Here is an 18,976-nt window from a genome sequence, read left to right as displayed (position 1 = left end):
GAGAGAGAGAGAGAGAAAGAGTTAGAGTGTGTGTGTGTGTCTGTGTATATGTGAGTGAGAGAGGCAGAGTGAGAGGGAGGGAGAGGTTTGAGAGACCGTGTGTGTATGAGGGAGAGAGAGAGACAGAGGCAGCAGCTAGTGAGTGAGCGAGAGAGGCAGTCAGTGAGTGTGCGTCAGGTCTGTCTGCCTGTGTAACGCAATGAAGCAGTAAATGAATGTCCTCACTCTCTCCTGTGCAGCCAGTCCCTTCTCCTGTGTGGAATGGGAGGCTTGGGCTTGTCCTGCATTTTATCCTGGGCAGGGCTTGCATCTGGGGGTTGAAAGGAGAGGGGTGGGGCCACCATCATTGATAACTATTTGAAATAAATGAGAGAGGCTTTGCACCATCTCCCTTTTATAATTTCTTAAAGTAGAATTGTTCTCCTAATCATGGTTCCTAGAAAGCCATTAGTGTCATTAAGCCGGCTAACTGTAGGTTTTATTGCTTCATGGAAAGTGTCAACTGGAAAGTGTCAAGTCAAACACCTTTGTTGTCCCAGCTCTTGAAGATGATGAGGAATTCTCCCAGGTCAAATCATCAGTAAGAAAGTAACTCCAGTAAAGTGACATGGGAGGTGGACTTTTGTGACACCTGAGACTGGACTTTGTAGACACATGGGACAGATTAAAAAGGGCTTTAATTTTCGCCCCTGTTTTGCATCAATATGTCGGAAACAACGGCAGAGTGGAGTGTTGGTAGAGCTGTTCCATTGAAGTCTTTCTGATCACCTGTGTTAATGTTTCTATGAGGCTGTGTCTGATGTTCACCTTTGATTCGTGAGACCAGGGTGGTAATGGTGAACACGTGTTTTACTACTTCACATTCTGTCTTTCTGTCTGTGAATCAGGACTGAATCAATGGCTTCAGAGAAATGAAAGACACCCTAATGCATTACATTAAATATTTGTCAAAACTGTCCATATACTGTCCTGTCCTCACTCCTTAAGTTTATTCCTGATGGTATTTGAAGAGTGGCTCAAATTCACTATAATATGCAATCATTAATAATGAAATGATGACAAAACTGTAACTGTACTGTAGGCTATGTGTTGACCTTTTTTTTTTTACACCAAAGTGAAACAAAATAAAATATTTGATATCATCTGTTTCCGCCAGCCGAGGGTGCTAGGAGCATTCGCTATGAGACCAGCCGCAGCACTCCACAGCACATGTTTTAAAGTGAGTCTATCCAGTTAGTGCGGCACTTACTTCCCGGTTTCAATGATGTGTACCACCCCGGGGCGACCACGGTGTCCAGGGGTGGAAGTGTGTTTGAGGGGTGCGTGCACAGAGAGGGCGACAGTCACTTCACACTCTTTAGCTTGTTAACTGCTACCAGGAGTTGGCTGTCCTTATATCTCCCCTCTCTCCCCCCTCTCCCATCATAAAAGACCAGTGAGACAGAAACCAGCCGCCCTCTCTCTCCCCCCCAGCCCCAACCCCCCAACCCCCAGCAGCCGTTCCTGTCTACCTGCTTGTTCTGGCCATTAGATACAGTGGACCTCCTCATCAAAGCCTCTCTCTCTATTTATCTTCATAGGCCCTAGTAAAAATCAAAAATGTTCACCCCCAATTAAACCACGCTGCAGTGTCTCTTGACTTCCAGTAGGTTTATTCCTTCTTTCCTACAGACTGTCCTTTCTTCCCCCTCTTCCGCCCAGCGGAATAACTGTCTGTTTGTCGCTGCCTGCCTATGCTGTTGCCAGGCTGGAGGAGCTTGGGCCGGGAGATCACAGCACACATAGGGGATGTGTTTTATGTTAGCATTGTATAAAACTGTTTCCCAATCTTCAAAAAAATGTAAATAGTTCTCAGGACAGCTGAGTGTTCGCAGGCTTGCCTGTGTAATTGTTATAGGGTGCTCCAGCTCTCTCTATCAGCGCTGTAATGGAAAACAATATTCTTCAATGTCCTCTGAAGTGCTAGAAGACCTTCTATCACAGCTGGCTTTGCTTATGCCTGCCCAACAATGTGTGAAGTTAAATACAAATATGCAAATATAATTGTAATCAAAAAAGAGTATACATCTACATTCACGAGTGGCTGGTAGACTTTACATCATGCTGTTGGAGTGTAGGTCTACATACCATTATAAAAAGATAGCTCAAATAACTGGGTCAAGGGGGTTTTCTTTGGGGTGTTTCTTTGGGATTCTATTTGAGTTGAATGACTCTTTAAGCTGATTTCTATGATAGCTCTTCTATTTCCACTTCATTCTAATGCCAGCTGCTTGGTCATCCCTATTTTCACTTCATGGAGAGGGAACTCTTTCATGTGGCCTGCACCAATCTGGTGCCCCTCTGGCCCTCACATACACCCCCCAGGAAGCTCCAGTTGCCCATCCTCTCTGAAAATTAGGCCATAATTAAAATCATACAATCATGCTATGTACTGTATAACTTCTTATTTAAAAGTCAGTCTTCCCCGGAGGTCAAAGAACAAAGGTTCTGCCCTCATCTGAATGTCAGATGTGGCAGTAGATTGCTTTGTGGGGTCCTGGATCCAAACGTCAGTGCAAAGCTAGACACAAGCTGTCTGTGGCTTGACTATAGACCCATACAGTATCCTTAGTTATTGAAGTTAGACATATTATTGTAGAGGTAGAATATGAATGACCCAAAACGAGTTGTATGGATATTTCCAGGTGGATATGGTGCTTCAAATAATGTCGCATTGTTCAATTATTTGTAATATTTAACCACATTCTTGTATATTTATCATGGTGTGCACCTTATTCTCAATAACCAGTTCAAAACATACTTTAATATTTATTTTTTATTTATTTCACCTTTATTTAACCAGGTAGGCCAGTTGAGAACAAGTTCTCATTTACAACTGCGACCTGGCCAAGATAAAGCAAAGCAGTGCGACAAAACAACAACACATAGTTATACATGGGATAAACAAACGTATAGTCAATAACACAATAGAAAAATCTATGTACAGTGTGTGCAAATGAAGTAAGATTAGAGAGGTAAGGCAATAAATAGGCCACAGAGGCGAAATAATTACAATTTAGCATTAACACTGGAGTGATAGATGTGCAGATGATGATGTCCAAGTAGAGATACTGGGGTGCAAAAGAGCAAAAAAAAAGAAATAACAATATGGGGATGAGGTAGTTGGGTGTGCTATTTACAGATGGGCTGTGTACAGGTACAGTGATCGGTAAGCTGCTCTGACAGCTGATGCTTAAAGTTAGAGAGACACTTACAGTATAACATTAAATACAGTAGGCCTATATGACAGAATCCAAGTCCATTCAAGACTTTTAGTCAATGTGATGATCGTTAAGAAACGAGGCCCAAAGCCCATTGGTTCCCTATCCTAAAATACAAGGCATATGCTAAACTCAAGAGATCAGTAGCCGGTGGGGGGCCCTCTGGTGTGACGCAGCTCTCTCTCCAAATGAGAAAGGGCTTGCTTGTTGGGAGTTTGAGCCCTCCCCTCTCTCCTGCAGAAGGCTTTCAGTCGGCTCCCACGTTGCGTCTCCCAGCCAGGGTGCGCCCTGAGCTGAGAAAACTCTGCAGCCCGGGCACCAGAGGAGGATGTTCACAAGCGAAGGAACCTAATCTTTCCCAGCAGGGATCCAAGCGGCTCTGTAAGTGTATGAATGGAGATAATATCTCTGTAATGAGGCCTGTTTTGTACCATCAAAGTCTTCAAAAGGGCTTGAAACTCGACCTCCCTCTTAGCACTGACGATCCCTCAGTAATAGCTCCTATTATTAATTGTTTTCTCTCTTTTGCTAACTCCACTGACTCACTCCCTGTTTCTGGACTTAATCTCGCTCTCTCTTTCTCTCTCACTCTCTCTCACTCTCTCTCTCCCTTCCTCTCCCTCTCTCTAACTCTCTCTCCCTCTCACTCCCTCTGAGGCTCAATCACTCTTCCCCTTCCTCTCTTTATCTCACTCACTCACTCTCTCTCCCCCTCTTTCCCTCTATACTTCTCTTGCTGATCTTCAAGTTTCAGGTTTGATTACAGTAGTTGTATGTATAGGATACACATGGTATACACCATCCAACTAAATGCTTACTTACAGGTTCCTTCTCGATGATGCAACAACAATAAGAAATAATAAAAGACAAGACTATGAACATAATGTAAATGGCTTAGTAAAATAATTATAGTCCAATATTTACATGTGTTTTGGGAAAAAGGGGGGCAAGTGTTTAAATTGTACAGTATTTAGCAATCATAATAAGAGTATGCCAGCAGCTATGATGTGTTTGTAGCATGAATATATATGTGTGTGTGTGTGTGTGTGTGTGTGTGTGTGTGTGTGTGTGTGTGTGTGTGTGTATGTGTGTATGTCTGTGTGGGTGTGTGTGTGCGTGAGTGAGTGAGGTGCAGAGAATTAGAGCAGGTGGTCAGTCCAGTTCAAGTGTTCAGCAGTCTGATGGCTTGTAGATTCTTTCAGTTGCTCACCCCTGACCTCTCATTTTTTAAGCATATGATAGAATAATTCTGCTCTTTTATCTCTTATCCAAATATTAAAAGTCAGATTTCTATTGTGAGTATACAAATGTCTTCACATTTACTGTAACAATGTGTTAGCTAACATCTATTTGTAACAGCTGTGGGAAAGTTACTAAATTCGCAAGGGACATAATGTGTAAATACAGGACATTCAGAGACTTGTCCCAAAGCCACTCCTGCGTTGTCTTGGCTGTGTGCTTAGGGTCGTTGTCCTGTTGGAAGTTGAACCTTTGCCCCCAGTCTGAGGTCCTGAGTGCTCTGGAGCAGGTTTTAATCAAGGATCTGTCTGTACTTCGCTCCATTCATCTTTCCCTCAATTCTGACTAGTCTTCCAGTCCCTGCCGCTGAAAAACATCCCTACAGCATGATGCTGCCACCACCATGCTTCACCGTAGGGATGGCATAGGCCAGGGGATGAGCAATGCCTGGTTTCCTCCAGACGTGACACTTGGCATTCAGACCAAAGAGTTCAATCTTGGTTTCATCAGACCAGACAATCTTGTTTCTCATGGTCTGGGAGTCCTTTAGGAAGCCTTTTGGCAAACTCCAAACGGGCTGTCATGTGCCTTTTACTGAGGAGTTGCTTCCATCTGGCCACTCTACCGTAAAGGCCTGATTGGTGGAGTGCTGCAGAGATGGTTGTCCTTCTGGAAGGTTCTCCCATCTCCACAGAGGAAGTCTTGAGCTCTGAGAGAGGGACCATCGGGTTCTTGGTCACTTCCCTGACCAAGGCCCTTCTCCCCTGATTGCTCAGTTTGGCCAGGCGGACAGCTCTAGGAAGAGTCTTGTTGGTTCCAAACTTCTTCCATTTAGGAATGATGAAGGCCACTGTGTTCTTGGGGACCTTCAATGCTGCAGAAACATTTTGGTAGCCTTCCCCAGATCTGACACAATCCTGTCTCAGAGCTCTATGGACAATTCCTTCAACTTCATAGCTTTGTTTTTCCTCAGACACGCACTGTCAACTGTGGGACCTTATGTAGGCAGGTGTGTGCCTTTCCAAATCATGTCCAATCAATTGAATTTACCACAGGTGGACTCCAATCAAGTTGTTGAACCATCTCAAGGATGATCAATGAAAACAGGATGCACCTGAGCTCAATTTTGAGTCTCATAGCAAATAAGGTATTTCTGTTTTTATTTTTAATACATTTGGGATTCGATCTAGCAACCTTTCGGTTACTGCCTCTAACCACTACGCTACCTGCCGTCCCATTTCCCAGCATGGGCATAGGGTATTGTGTGTCGATTGATAAGATAAAAACGAAATTGTATTTAATCCATTTTAAAATAAGGCTGTAACATAAGAAAATGTGGAAAAAGTGAAGGGGTATGAAATATTTTCCAAATGCACTGTGTAACACACTGCCAATCAATTATTATAACAAAATAACCTCTGTGAATATGCAAATTCATTTGTCTTCACTTGCCAACTTCCTGCCAGTTTGGACCAATGCACGTGTTCTTGATATCTCTGTGCCACACACTGTGGGGGACTGAGTAAACATCCAGGCCTCATTCAGGAACTGACCAAACCACCACCATCACTGTGCCCTGGTCTAGTCAGAGCATGGCTCATTTGCATATCCTGCTTCGTGACTATTGTCTATTGTTGGTGGCCTGGTAATAAACGGGGCACATATCTGATGGACTGAACTGTTCTGAGAGACCCAGAAGCCATCCTCTTCCTCCTACGATGGCGGGAGACGATCTCAGGGCGATAGCGCAAACTGTGGCTTTTTGAAGAAAAAAATACATGACAGGTGTGATTAAGTAGCTGTGATTTTGCACATCAGTGATACCAAAGCAGATAATCAGAACACTGATAAAGTGAGACACAGAGATAGCGGTATGTAGACGTAGTTACTGTAATGACCTCTGCTGGCTCAGCATTTTAAAACCCCTCAGAGGTTATGGACAAGAACCAAAAGGGTACTTTGAGTCTAGCATTAAGTACAGTGCAAGCATCACAAAGGCAAACTGTTACATGCACCTCTGTAGTCTCAGCCATTATTCCATTAAGTAGCACTTGTAAATACCAGCATAAAAAATCTTTACAATATTTTCCTAGATGACTCACTAATTCAAACCATCTCAATGTGCCTTGCCTCTTTGTGTGGGAAACCCTGTGAGAGTGGTGTGAGTCAGAATGGTCAAGATGTTAGTATTAATCCACTGTTTACACTCATACTTCAAATATTTGCTCAATCTGTTTGGTAAACGAACAAAAGAAAGTTCTGTAATTAAAAATGTTATTTATGGCTATATTCCGAAGAGAAGATGAATAATGAATACTTACGTAATGTGACCAATGAAAACATATTTCCTATAAATGGCTATGCATATACTGTACTCACTGGCATACCACACACCCCTGTACCCCCTGCAAGGCGGAGGTGGGTTTGGGTTGGGTGAACCCTGGAGGTCTGCCCCCTCCCCAGATAGCATAAACCATGACAGAACATTTAGAATTACAGGAAATTAGTGGTAAAACTGCAAAATATTATCACAACCTTATGGCAAAATGTGTAGAATAGCAGGAAAAAAGCTTTAAAAATCGAAATTCTCTCAGCCTCATTGCAAATTGTGTAGAATAGCATGAAATTAGCTATAAAACTGCCTTTTTTCCCTCTTTGCCCCATGGTAAAATGTGTAGAATTCTCTGAAGTTAGCTGTTTCCTACCAAAAAAATCCACCAAAACAAAAAATATATATATACTTTTGGGTGGGGGAGCTTGCTCAGAAACTGCAGTACGCCACTGAGTGTATTATACATATACTGTCCAGTACACACATAATCATTTCCAAAATATGTTTTCTTGACCATTTCAACATTATGACTAATATTTGACATGTCCAAGAACGACTCCTCTAGGAAGTCAGTTGGACAGCCTAAAGCAGCCATCTCGAAAAACTTTTTTCCACAGGAATGTCATTTGTTCCATCTGAGAGGAACACACACACACACACACACACACACACACACACACACACACACACACACACACACACACACACACACACACACACACACACACACACACACACACACACGCACGCCAAAAGCATTTACCAACACAAGCATTTCACAAAGCATCTCCATCAAGTTTCCCTGGCCAGGTGAACTTTCAAAACAGCGTCCATCTGTAAAACAAATAGCGAGCCCCTACAGAGGTGTGCAAAGAATCCAGATGATCAAAGTGTGTGAGAATGGCAGCCTTGTCCTGGCCTGGTTATTATCAGGGCCATGAATGGCTGTCTTCTCGCCTTTTGTTGGCCCGAGCATTGACAGTCACTCACCCGGCAATGACTGTCACACCAGCGTAAAGAGTCAGCCGCCGACAGAGGCCAACCACATCAAACGAGCCTGTCGCGGGGCCCTGCTTGTGAACCGTAACAAGAAACATCTCCTGATCCTCACCTACATCTCAGCAGCAGACACCAACCGCTGTGACTGTGATCCCAACCACCACCTCCATTGAGAAAAGATGTACTGCCTGGACCTCATTTCCCAGCCTGGCCTCTCAAGTAGTACTTATGTTAACTTCCAGCGCCTCAAAAGGCTGCACAAGTCTTTAGGAGTGCTTTACGGGTGACAAGAGGAATCTGACACTCGTTAGGTCATGCTATTAGAACGATGTAGAATTTATTTTCTGCATTACTTCAATTAAGGAGACAATGAAAAGGGCCTATGAAAGAATATTCAATTTTGATGCAGCATGTAAGTGAATCTTGTTGTATTATATTGCAGAAGCACTGTGCATTTGTTTCAAAGGGTATGCTGAGTATGATATTGTAGTGAACAGAGGGGCTGTATGCATCACACCAGTAGGGTTAACCGAACCAATTTACAAGCAGAACTAATGTGATTATTTTCAAACATGGTGTTATATTGTAATTACACATTGACAACGTGGATTGGCAGTTCAAATGTGTTTCAAAAGTTCATCAGTGGTATTTGGAAGCCATCCAAAAGGTTGTGAAGTGGCAATTTTTCACTCCAACCAACACATAATAGTACCCGCAAGACCACTTATGTGTGACCCCTAGTTTGACCTTTGTTTCACTTATTTTATGGTGAGGCTGCCACCTATAGGTGATATAGGTCATACACAGGTTTGAAACTCATTGTCCTTTATTTTTTTCAGCAGAGGTCATCATTTCCATAATTTACCAGATATTCCTGAATAATACAATAAAACTTCATTTTCAACAAACATAAAAATTATTATTATTCATTGAGAATAAAGGTAAAACAAAATCAACTTTGCGCATACATTTCACAAATTGCATATTTATGATTCCTTGTTTATTTGTTTAATTGGAAATATTCTACACTCCATTGCAGAAAAAAACTAGTACCTTCTTCTTTCAAAACAAACACTGCTCGATTTATCGGTGCTCTTTTATCCGTGCCTGTACTCAGATCCATTGTGTTCGATTAGCTGGTGTAATTCAAAATGGCAGCCTAGTGTGGGAAAAAGTAATGCGGTTATTATGTCAACATGTCACTTTTGAGACTCTGTACCTTTCCAAAGTGTCTGAGTGGTCGCATACTGTTGGAAATAAGTGTTCGTCGTGTGCCATATGCGGACCATTGCCTTACAATCCGGAATAACATTGAACGGCACATTTCAGGTATGTTTTGTCCCTCGCTATCTAGCTAACGTTACTTACTGTATGTCAAGCCAACGGGACGGGTGCACGAGACAGTGCTGTAACTCTCATGACTAGTTATAATAGCCTTACAATATTTGGTGTCTCTCGATAACTATCTACTAGTATTATAATATATAAATTGATTTACCAGCTGTAGTTGACCAGCTATTACATACCCAATTCTTATCCTGTCGAGATTTTAAAACCACGTTTGTAAACGCAGATATGAACTAAATGACTCTATTTACAGCTTATGTAACTATATTAGGATCTCCATATTATGAACTTGCAGGTCGTTGCCTGTCAAAAACGTCAATGCAATATTTGCTCAATTTTATTTCTAAACCTCAACACGAATTGGCATTGATCTGCGAATGTCCGAGGATTGTTTTTGAAAAACACAACTAAAGTCACAGTGCATTCAGTGTGTCAGTTTTTGTCAAAGAAAAGCTCACAACACCTACTACTTGCAGAGCCACCATGGACATCACAACGAAGACATTTCTCAGCTCTGATCCCAAAGAAAGAAGATGGGGAAAAACGAGTATGGGAACAATCTCAGCTGCTGGATGGTGCGTATTCGTAGGCCTACTTGCTTTACTAGGTTTGGAAATGGTCAAGGGTTTTACATTTTGCATGCTATTCTTAGCATGCCTGAGATACCTCACTCTTATGTTGATTTTCTATCGGATTATTTCATTATTTTCTCTCTTCCCTTCCTCTTTGCAGTGCTAGAAGCCAGGATCCAGCAACTCCAATCTGACGTCATTGTAGATGTCCAACATGAAAAGGTGCAATTTGTCAAAGCTTCCAAGTCAGGGATAGGGGCTTCTTCAGGGAACAGTCCCAAGAATGTGTCTGGGGAGAGGAATGAGGTGCCCAAGGCGGGACAGATTATTAGTAAGGGAGGGGGACAGACTGGTAAAGGAGAGGGCGAAGATGCCTCAGCCTCCAAATCCCGCTGGATGGAGAAACTGAGCCAGGAGAAGAAGACTAAAACAAAGAAACTGAAGCAGAAGCTAGGCCTAGAGGATAAACCTGTGAAAAGCAGCAAAGGCAAACTGATGCTACCAGGTACCTCACATAAAACCATATCGACAAAAGCAGGAATAAAGACTGCATCAACTGTTAAAAAGAGCAAAACTCTGAAAAACCAAGAGCACACTGTGGCAGCTTCAAAGCACGAGCACACTATGGCAGCTGCACCAGTTGCTGCTGCTAATGTGCCTATTAGAAAAGCCAAAGGGAAGGGGAAAGCCTCGAAGGAGCCGGCTCCTGAGTTGTCGAAGGCCAGGAACAGGGCAGAGGAGCTGGAGAGGAAGGATGAGGCCAAGGCCCGGGAGCTGGCAGAGGTGGAGGAGCTGGAGAGGAAGCTGAACCAGTGGGCTGTGTCGGCCAGCCCTGAGCTCGTGCAGGATAACAGCGAGGCCAGGGTGTATGGTGACATCCAGCGCAGTGTGCGCTGCTACCTGGAGGCCTGTGTGTTCTGTGGGGAAATCGACAGAGCTCACCGCTTTCTGCTCAGCCACCACCGTATGGCCAGCCGACGCAACCTGCTCAACATAGGACTCTACAACATCATGATGAGGGTCTGGGCCAAGAAGGTAAGTGCAGTTCAGTCTTGTATTTCTATGGCATGTAGAGCTGCAATTCTGTGGTATCTTACAGACTTGTGTAGAAATGATGCAGGGCCTCCCCATGTGGAATATAAGATAGAGAATTATTCTGAGTGTGTGTCTCCTTGTTGTATTCCAGGGCTCTTTAAACCAGATTGGCCGTATGTTCATTCTGGTAGAAGAGGCTGGTCTGAAGCCTAACCTTGGCTCTTACTGTGCTGCTCTGGAGTGTATGGGTCGAAACCCTGACTGTTCCCCACATGTCATCAACAGGTAGGCTAACCCACAGACATTTACAGGCCTTAACTCATTACTGTAACTCTTAGCCTCTTGATCTTAGATAAAGATAATAGTATTTGCTATACATTATATATATCAAAAAATGCCAAGACCTTCAAGACTGTGTTGGAAAGTGGGATTAGAATGTGTAACATAATTATTTGTGGTATTGTATAATAATTACTAGGTGGCCAGTGCATGCATTGCCTAAGTTTGCCACTAGATGATGTCAGACTCTCCTATTAGCTTTGCGGTTCATGTTTCTCTTTATTCTAGCCTTTTCTGTTATACAGTGTTAACAACAAAAAATGTATGCATGCATTACTTTAATTCGCTTTAGTTAAAAACGTATGCTAAATGGCATTTATTATTATGTCTAGACATACTGGGATTCACAAAAGCCTGATGAAATATTCTGAAAATTAGACATTGAGCAGCTAGTTTCTTTTTCAAGACTGTTTAAATATGAGATATCTGATATTTCTGCCCATTTTTTACCCCACCCCTTTACCATGGTCTTCTATTTTAAAGGAAGCTGCTATAATAATTCCTGTAAAATGTTGTTGAGTGGGGCATTGTGGCTCATTGTGGAGTGCTGAGCTCTTGGACTAGCTGTGTGTGGAGAGGTGTTATGAGTGCCAGCGAAGCGTCTCTCCTGGAACTGAGGTGGCAGGTCAAGGAGAAGTGTTGTAGTTCAGCCTCCCTGATCCCTCATTTCCTGCTCTCCTCCATCACTATGGGGCCTATTGTGGTCTCCACATCAACCCAGTGGAGGAACCTGTTTTCAAGTGGACTGGTTACTATCTGTAACATCCTGCGCTATGTTGTTTTGTCAATTATCAATTTATCCTCCTGACATTTTACAATTTAGTCATTTAGCAGACGCTCTTATCCAGAGCGACTTACAGTAGTGAATGCATACATTTCATAATTTTTTTCTCTGTACTGGTCCCCCGTGGGACTCGAACCCACAACCCTGGCGTTGCAAACACCATGCTCTACCAACTGAGCCACCTGAGCCATACACTATATATACAAAAGTATGTGGACACCCCTTCAAATTAGTCAATTTGCCTATTTCAATCACACCCGTTGCTGACAGGTGTATAAAATTGAGCACGCAGCCATGCAATCTCCATAGACAAACATTAGCAATAGAATGGCCTTACCGAAGAGCTCAGTGACTTTCAACGTGGTGCCACCTTTACAAGTCAGTTCATAAAATGTATGCCCTTCTAGAGCTTCCCCGGTCAACTGTAAGTGCTCTTATTGTGAAGTAGAAACGTCTAGGAGCAACAACGGCTCACCTGAAAAGTGTTAGGCCACACAAGCTCACAGAACGGGACCTCCGAGTGCTGAAACATGTAGCTCATAAAAATCGACTGTCTCTGGAAGCAACGTCAGCACAAGACCTGCTCGTTGGGAGCTTCATGAAATGGGTTTCCATGGCATAGCAACCGCACACAAGCCTAAGATCACCATGCGCAATGCCAAACGTTGGCTGGAGTGGTGTAAAGCTCACCGCCATTGGAAACACGTTCTCTGGAGTGATGAATCACGCTTCACCATCTGGCAGTCTGACGGACAAATCTGGGTTTGGCGGATGCCAGGGGAGTGCTCCCTGCCCGAATGCATAGTGCCAACTGTAAAGTTTGGTGGTGGAGGAATAATTGTCTGAGGCTGTTTTACATGTTTCCAGCTAGGCTCCTTAGTTCCAGTGAAGGGAAATCTTAACGCTACAGCATACCATGACATTCTAGACAATTCTGTGTTTCCAACTTTGTGGCAACAGTTTGGGGACAGCCCTTTCCTATTTCAGCATGACAGTGCCCCCGTGCACAAAGCAAGGTCCATACAGAAATAGCTTTGTCGAGATCGGTGTGGAAGAGCTTGACTGGCCTGCACAGAGCCCTGACCTCAACCCCATCGAACACCTTTGGGATGAATTGGAATGCCGACTGCGAGCCAGGCCTAATCCCTCAACATCAGTGCCCGACCTCACTAATGCTCTTGTGGCTGAACAGAAGCAAGTCCCCACAGCAATGTTCCAACTAGAGGTCGACCGATTCATCGGAATGGATGATTAATTAGGGCCGATTTCAAGTTTTCATAACAATCGGTAATCGGTATTTTTGGCCACCGATTTGCCGATTTAAAAACAAAAAAATTAAAATTAAAAATAGGTATAGTTTTTTTATGTATTTATTTTGGGTATTTTTTATATTTATTTTATTTTATATTCTTATATATATATATAAGAACACATTCTTATTTTCAATGACGGCCTAGGAATGGTGGGTTAACTGCCTTGTTCAGGTGCAGAACGACAGATTTTTACCTTGTCAGCTTGGGGATGCAACCTTACGTTAACTAGTCCAATGCTCTAACCACCTGCTTTACGTTGCACTCCACGAGGAGCCTGTCTGTTACGCGAATGCAGTAAGAAGCCAAGGTAAGTTGCTAGCTAGCATTAAACTTATCTTATAAAAAACAATCAATCAATCATAATCACTAGTTAACTACACATGGTTGATGATATTACTAGTTTATCTAGCATGTCCTGCGTTGCATATAATCGATGTGGTGCGCATTCGCGAAAAAGGACTGTCTTTGCTCCGACGTGTACCTAACCATAAACATCAATGTCTTTCTTAAAATATACACAAGTATATATTTTTAAACCTGCATATTTAGTTAATATTGCCTGCTAACATGAATTTCTTTTATCTAGGGAAAATGTGTCACTTCTCTTGCAAACAGAGTAAGGGTATATGCAGCAGTTTGGGCCACCTTGCTCGTTGCGAACTGTGAAGACTATTTCTTCCTAACAAAGACAGCCGACTTCGCCAAACGGGGGATGATTTAACAAAAGCGCATTTGCGAAAAAAAGCACAATTGTTGCACGACTGTACCTAACCATAAACATCAATGCCTTTCTTAAAATCAATACACAGAAGTATCTATTTTTAAACCTGCATATTTAGCTAAAAGAAATCCAGGTTAGCAGGCAATATTAACCAGGTGAAATTGTGTCAGTTCTCTTGCGTTCCTTGCACGCAGAATCAGGGTATATGCAACAGTTTGGGCCGCCTGGCTCTTTGCGAACTAATTTGCCAGAATTTTACGTAACTATGAAATAACATTTTAGGTTGTGCGATGTAACAGGAATATTTAGACTTACGGAACGGTTCCGTATTTCACTGAAAGAATAAACGTGATAGTTTCCGGATTCGACCATATTAATGACCTAAGGCTCGTATTTCTGTGTGTTATTATGTTATAATTAAGTCTATGATTTGATAGAGCAGTCTGACTGAGCGATGGTAGGCAGCAGCAGGTTCGTAAGCATTCATTCGAACAGCACTTTTCGCCGTTTTGCCAGCAGCTCTTCGCAATGCATCGCGCTGTTTATGACTTCAAGCCTGTCAACTCCCAAGATGAGGCTGGTGTAACTGATGTGAAATGGCTAGCTAATTAGCCAGGTGCGCGCTAATAGCGTTTCAAACGTCACTCGCTCTGAGACTTGGAGTAGTTGTTTCCTTTCCTCTACATGGGTAACACTGCTTCGAGGGTGGCTGTTGTCGGTGTGTTCCTGGTTTGAGCCCAGGTAGGAGCAAGGAGAGGGACGGAAGCTATACTGTTACACTGGCAATACTAAAGTGCCTATAAGAACATCCAATAGTCAAAGGTATATGAAATACAAATCGTATAGAGAGAAATTGTCCTATAATTCCTATAATAACTACAACCTAATACTTCTTACCTGGGAATATTGAAGACTCATGTTAAAAGGAACCACCAGCTTTCATATGCTCTCATGTTCTGAGCAAGGAACTTAAACGTTAGCTTTCTTACATGGCACATAATGCACTTTTACTTTCTTCTCCAACACTTTGTTTTTGCATTATTTAAACGAAATTGAACATGTTTCATTATTTATTTGAGGCTAAATTGATTTTATTGATGTATTATATTAAGTTAAAATAAGTGTTCATTCAGTATTGTTGTAATTGTCATTAGTACAAATAAATAATAAAACAATTGGCCGATTAATCGGCACCGGGGTTTTGGTCCTCCAATAATCGGTATCGGTATCGGCGTTGAAAAATCATAATCGGTCGCCCTCTAGTTCCAACATCTAGTAGTAAACCTTCCTAGAAAAGTGGAGGTTGTTATAGCACCAAAATGGAGACCAACTCCATATTAATGCCCATGATTTTGGAATGAGATGTTCGATGAGCAGGTGTTCACATACTTTTGTTCGCATACATAAGCAGCACGTGAGTTTCAAGTTTGGGGAAGATCAATTTCACCATAAAAATGCACCTTTATAATAAAAGTATTACATGCATAATTGCATTTGCGGTCACTTTTGATAATGGTGTTTTCCCGCTAATGGAACATTCTCGCATCCCACAACTGTCCCAGACTATGTTTGGAATATTTATTTCTTGCATAGAATAGAATAGGTCGACTTTTGTACTATCGGGGATAGTAGATTGACATAGACTAGTGCTTTTGCTGTTCGTTCGGCCTACTCATCTTGTTGGCTGACGAAAAGTAATGTGGACAGTTCTTCCAATATTGTTAATATGCACCTCGGAATTGGATAAGGACATGTGCAGTTGCGTCCCCCATGTGACTCTTCACTTGTAGCCTGTGAGAAAGACCCGATCACGTGATGAGTGACAGGTGATTCGGCGCACTCAGCACTCGGAGAGAAAGGTCACTGGTCGCAAAAGGTATGGATTTTTTATAGGGTGCATTACGGCCACACAAAGGGGATGCCGCCGTGAAATTCTAGCCATTATCAAGTGCTTGTCAAATTGTGAATGAGTGACTGATGTAGTGTGTACAGTCTGCACAAAAAACAAAGCAGCTCATGCCTTTCAAGCAACCTTTTAAAAAATCATTAGTCGCATCGTGCAGCCTTACAATGTATTACAAATCAAAATATATAGCCCAACGTTTGTAGAACTAAAGTTACATTAATAACTCTAAATTAAGAATATAGGAATACCTATTTCTTTGTTAACCGCTCAACACAGATTAGCCATATATGCGCACTGCCTCAAATTGTTTGGAGAAAATATCCTTTCTATTTTATTCATCTTTGTTCAATTGTGTTCTTCATACTATAAAATAATGCCACTGAATTCTAAGCAAATCTTGTCTGCTAAATGAACTAGTGTAGCCCACAGCCATTTGGCATAGCCAGATCAGGGCCTGACATAAGGACAACTCAGAGTATGCTATTCTATTCTTCTGAAATAGACTGCATTTTTCTTCATATCATGCTTCTTTAGACCTGTCTAAAATAAATAATGGATTTATTGTGATGGTGTAGACTATATTACATGGATTTATTACACTTTTTAAAATGTAGATGTTCCAAAGGTCTGCATCAGTGGCTTGTAGGCTATGTCTGGAAGCCAGGAGTGGCTAAATGTGTTTAAGTTCATTAACAGTCAATTACTGTGAGACCGACAGTTATTTGCTTGACAATCACCGGCTGACGAAGTTTCGTCGCCACCACAGCATTAGCCTGGGGGAGAAATCACCATTGAGTGTTATTAATTGAGTTTAGGCCAGTGGTGGTGTCAGTGACTGTATGCTTCCTCCAGACATAGATATATTGCATGGCATGACATTTAGCATGGAGGCACACGTAACGCATCGCCACACTGTTCACCTCTAGCTCTCCCAGTACTAGATCTGTCATAATGAGTGTCTTAATGAGTGTCTCTGATGTAGGCTAGGCCAATCTGCTGGCTGACTATATAGAGACAGGAGCCAGATGGATTTCAGTCAGGCCAAATGGATTGTGATTGATACTGTGTGTTTTTGGTTTCTTAACAACTTGCGGTCAGTAATTTGATTTTGCTTATTGGACAAGGAACTTACACAGATTTTTCACCAAGCTTCCAAACAATTTGTCGTCAATTTGCTGACTAGAACATTAGGCTAATTAATTCAATGTTTTTATTTTATTTTTCTCTCTGCACAAACTGGCTGGTATGAAGGTGTTAATATTCATAACACAGGTTTTTCTATCAGATTTTCTTTTTAGTTGTGTTGGACTGCAGAACTTGTCTCCAGCTATCCCCCCTACTCTACTGTTCCCCCTGAGGATGTCACCCTATGCGGTGTGGCCCAATGACAAAGCAGGTTGCAGTGCAGTAGGGGTGGAGAGGGGCAGCTGGTTGGTCCATTGATCGTTGTAAGGTGATACCAATGACATTGTTGTTCTGCGGTGGTGCTCTCTTGCTAACTCTTCAGCCCAGCCAGTACATATTTTTCGCACACTCTGTTCTTCTTCCCCTGTTCGTCTCCAGTTCCCCCTCTCTCTTCCTGTCTCTGGCCGTACTGTATCTCCTGCCCAGATATGGTTGCCATTGTCCGCAGTGGCGCTGTGCCTAGGAACTAGCGTCCTTTTAAAGCACATCTCATTCCTACAGAACTAAAGTAAATCTTCAGCTTGCTTCCTCTGAAAGGTGTTTTTTTTTTCACTGGTTGCCCTTTTCTTGTGGCAACAGGTCACAAATCTTGCTGCTGTGATGGTACACTATGGTATTTCACCTAATAGGTAGGAAAGTTTATCAAAACTGGATTTGTTTTTGAATTATTTGTGGGTCCGTATAATCTGAGGGAAATATGTGTCTCTAATATGGGCATACATTTGACAGGAGGTGAGGAAGTGCAGCTCAGTTTCCACCTAATTTTGTGGGCAGTGTGCACATAACCTATACGGCGGCCTCTCAATAGCAAGGCTATACTCACTGAGTGTACATAGTCAAAGCTTTCCTTAATTTGGGGTCTGTCACAGTGGTCAGGTATTCTGCCATTGTATACTCTCTGTATATGTTTTTTGGTTAATTCTTTCCATTGTGTCACGCAATTATATTTGTATCTCTCTTTGTTGTCCTGGGCCAGCTTGCTGAGGGGACTGTTCTCCAGGTTCATTGCTCTGTATCAGTTTCCTAAAACAATAATGATCCACCTCACGGTTCAGCTGTCAGAGATTTGAGCACTAAATGCATCAGGGCATTGCATGCATAGGCCAATAGGCTTAGGCGTTCACTTTGTGACATTTTAATATAAAAAAATATATTCGGTACCAGTCAAAGGTTTGGACACACCTACTCATTCCAGAGTTCGTCTTCATTTCACTATTTTCTACATTGTAGAAAACTATGAAATAACACACAGAATCATGTTGTAACCTAAAAAGTGTTAAACAAATCCAAATATATTTTATATTTGAGATTCTTTAAATTAGCCACCCTTTGCCTTGATGACAGCTTTGCACACTCTTGGCATTCTCTCAACCAGCTTCATGAGGTAGTCACCTGGAATGCGTTTCAGTTAACAGGTGTGCCTTGTTAATTTATTTGTGGAATTTATTTTCTTCTTAATGCGTTTGAGCTAATCAGCTGTGTTGTGACAAGTTAGGGGTGGTATACAGAAGATAGCCCTATTTGGTAAAATACCAAGTCCATATTATGGCAAGAACAGCTCAAATAAGCAAAGAGAAACAACAGTCCATCATTACTTTAAGACATGAAGGTCAATGTCTGCCAAATTTCAAGAACTTTTAAAGTTTATTCAAGTGCAGTCACAAAAACCATCAAGCGCTATGATGAAACTGGCTCTCATGAGGACTGCCACAGGAAAGGAAGACACAGAGTTACCTCTGCTGCAGAGGATAAGTTCATTAGAGTCACCAGCCTCAGAAATTGCATCCCAAATAAATGCTTCACAGAGTTCAAGTAACAGACACATCTCAACATCAACTGTTCAGAGTAGCCTGAGTGAATCAGGCCTTCATGGTCGAATTTCTGCAAAGAAACCACTACTAAAGGACACCAATAAGAAGAAGAGAAATACGTGCAATGGACATT

The 18,976-nt window shown here is 42.2% G+C and overlaps 1 protein-coding gene across 1 annotated transcript in view; it reads left to right on the top strand.

Annotated features, from left to right (window-relative positions):
- The first annotated feature begins 8,948 nt into the window (after positions 1-8,948).
- LOC106613752 (DNA-directed RNA polymerase, mitochondrial-like) overlaps positions 8,949-18,976 on the top strand; it is a 91,985-nt gene continuing 81,957 nt past the window's right edge. The window contains exons 1-4 of the mRNA XM_014216327.2: positions 8,949-9,159; positions 9,654-9,752; positions 9,910-10,784; positions 10,936-11,069. Of these exons, the coding sequence (XP_014071802.2) occupies positions 9,027-9,159; positions 9,654-9,752; positions 9,910-10,784; positions 10,936-11,069 (1,241 nt within the window). The 5' untranslated portion in view covers positions 8,949-9,026. The remainder of the gene's footprint in view (positions 9,160-9,653; positions 9,753-9,909; positions 10,785-10,935; positions 11,070-18,976) is intronic.

The sequence above is a fragment of the Salmo salar genome, chromosome ssa10 (genome assembly GCF_905237065.1).
Source record: "Salmo salar chromosome ssa10, Ssal_v3.1, whole genome shotgun sequence".
NCBI lineage: Eukaryota > Metazoa > Chordata > Actinopteri > Salmoniformes > Salmonidae > Salmo > Salmo salar.
This window is presented reverse-complemented; position numbering and strand designations above follow the sequence as displayed.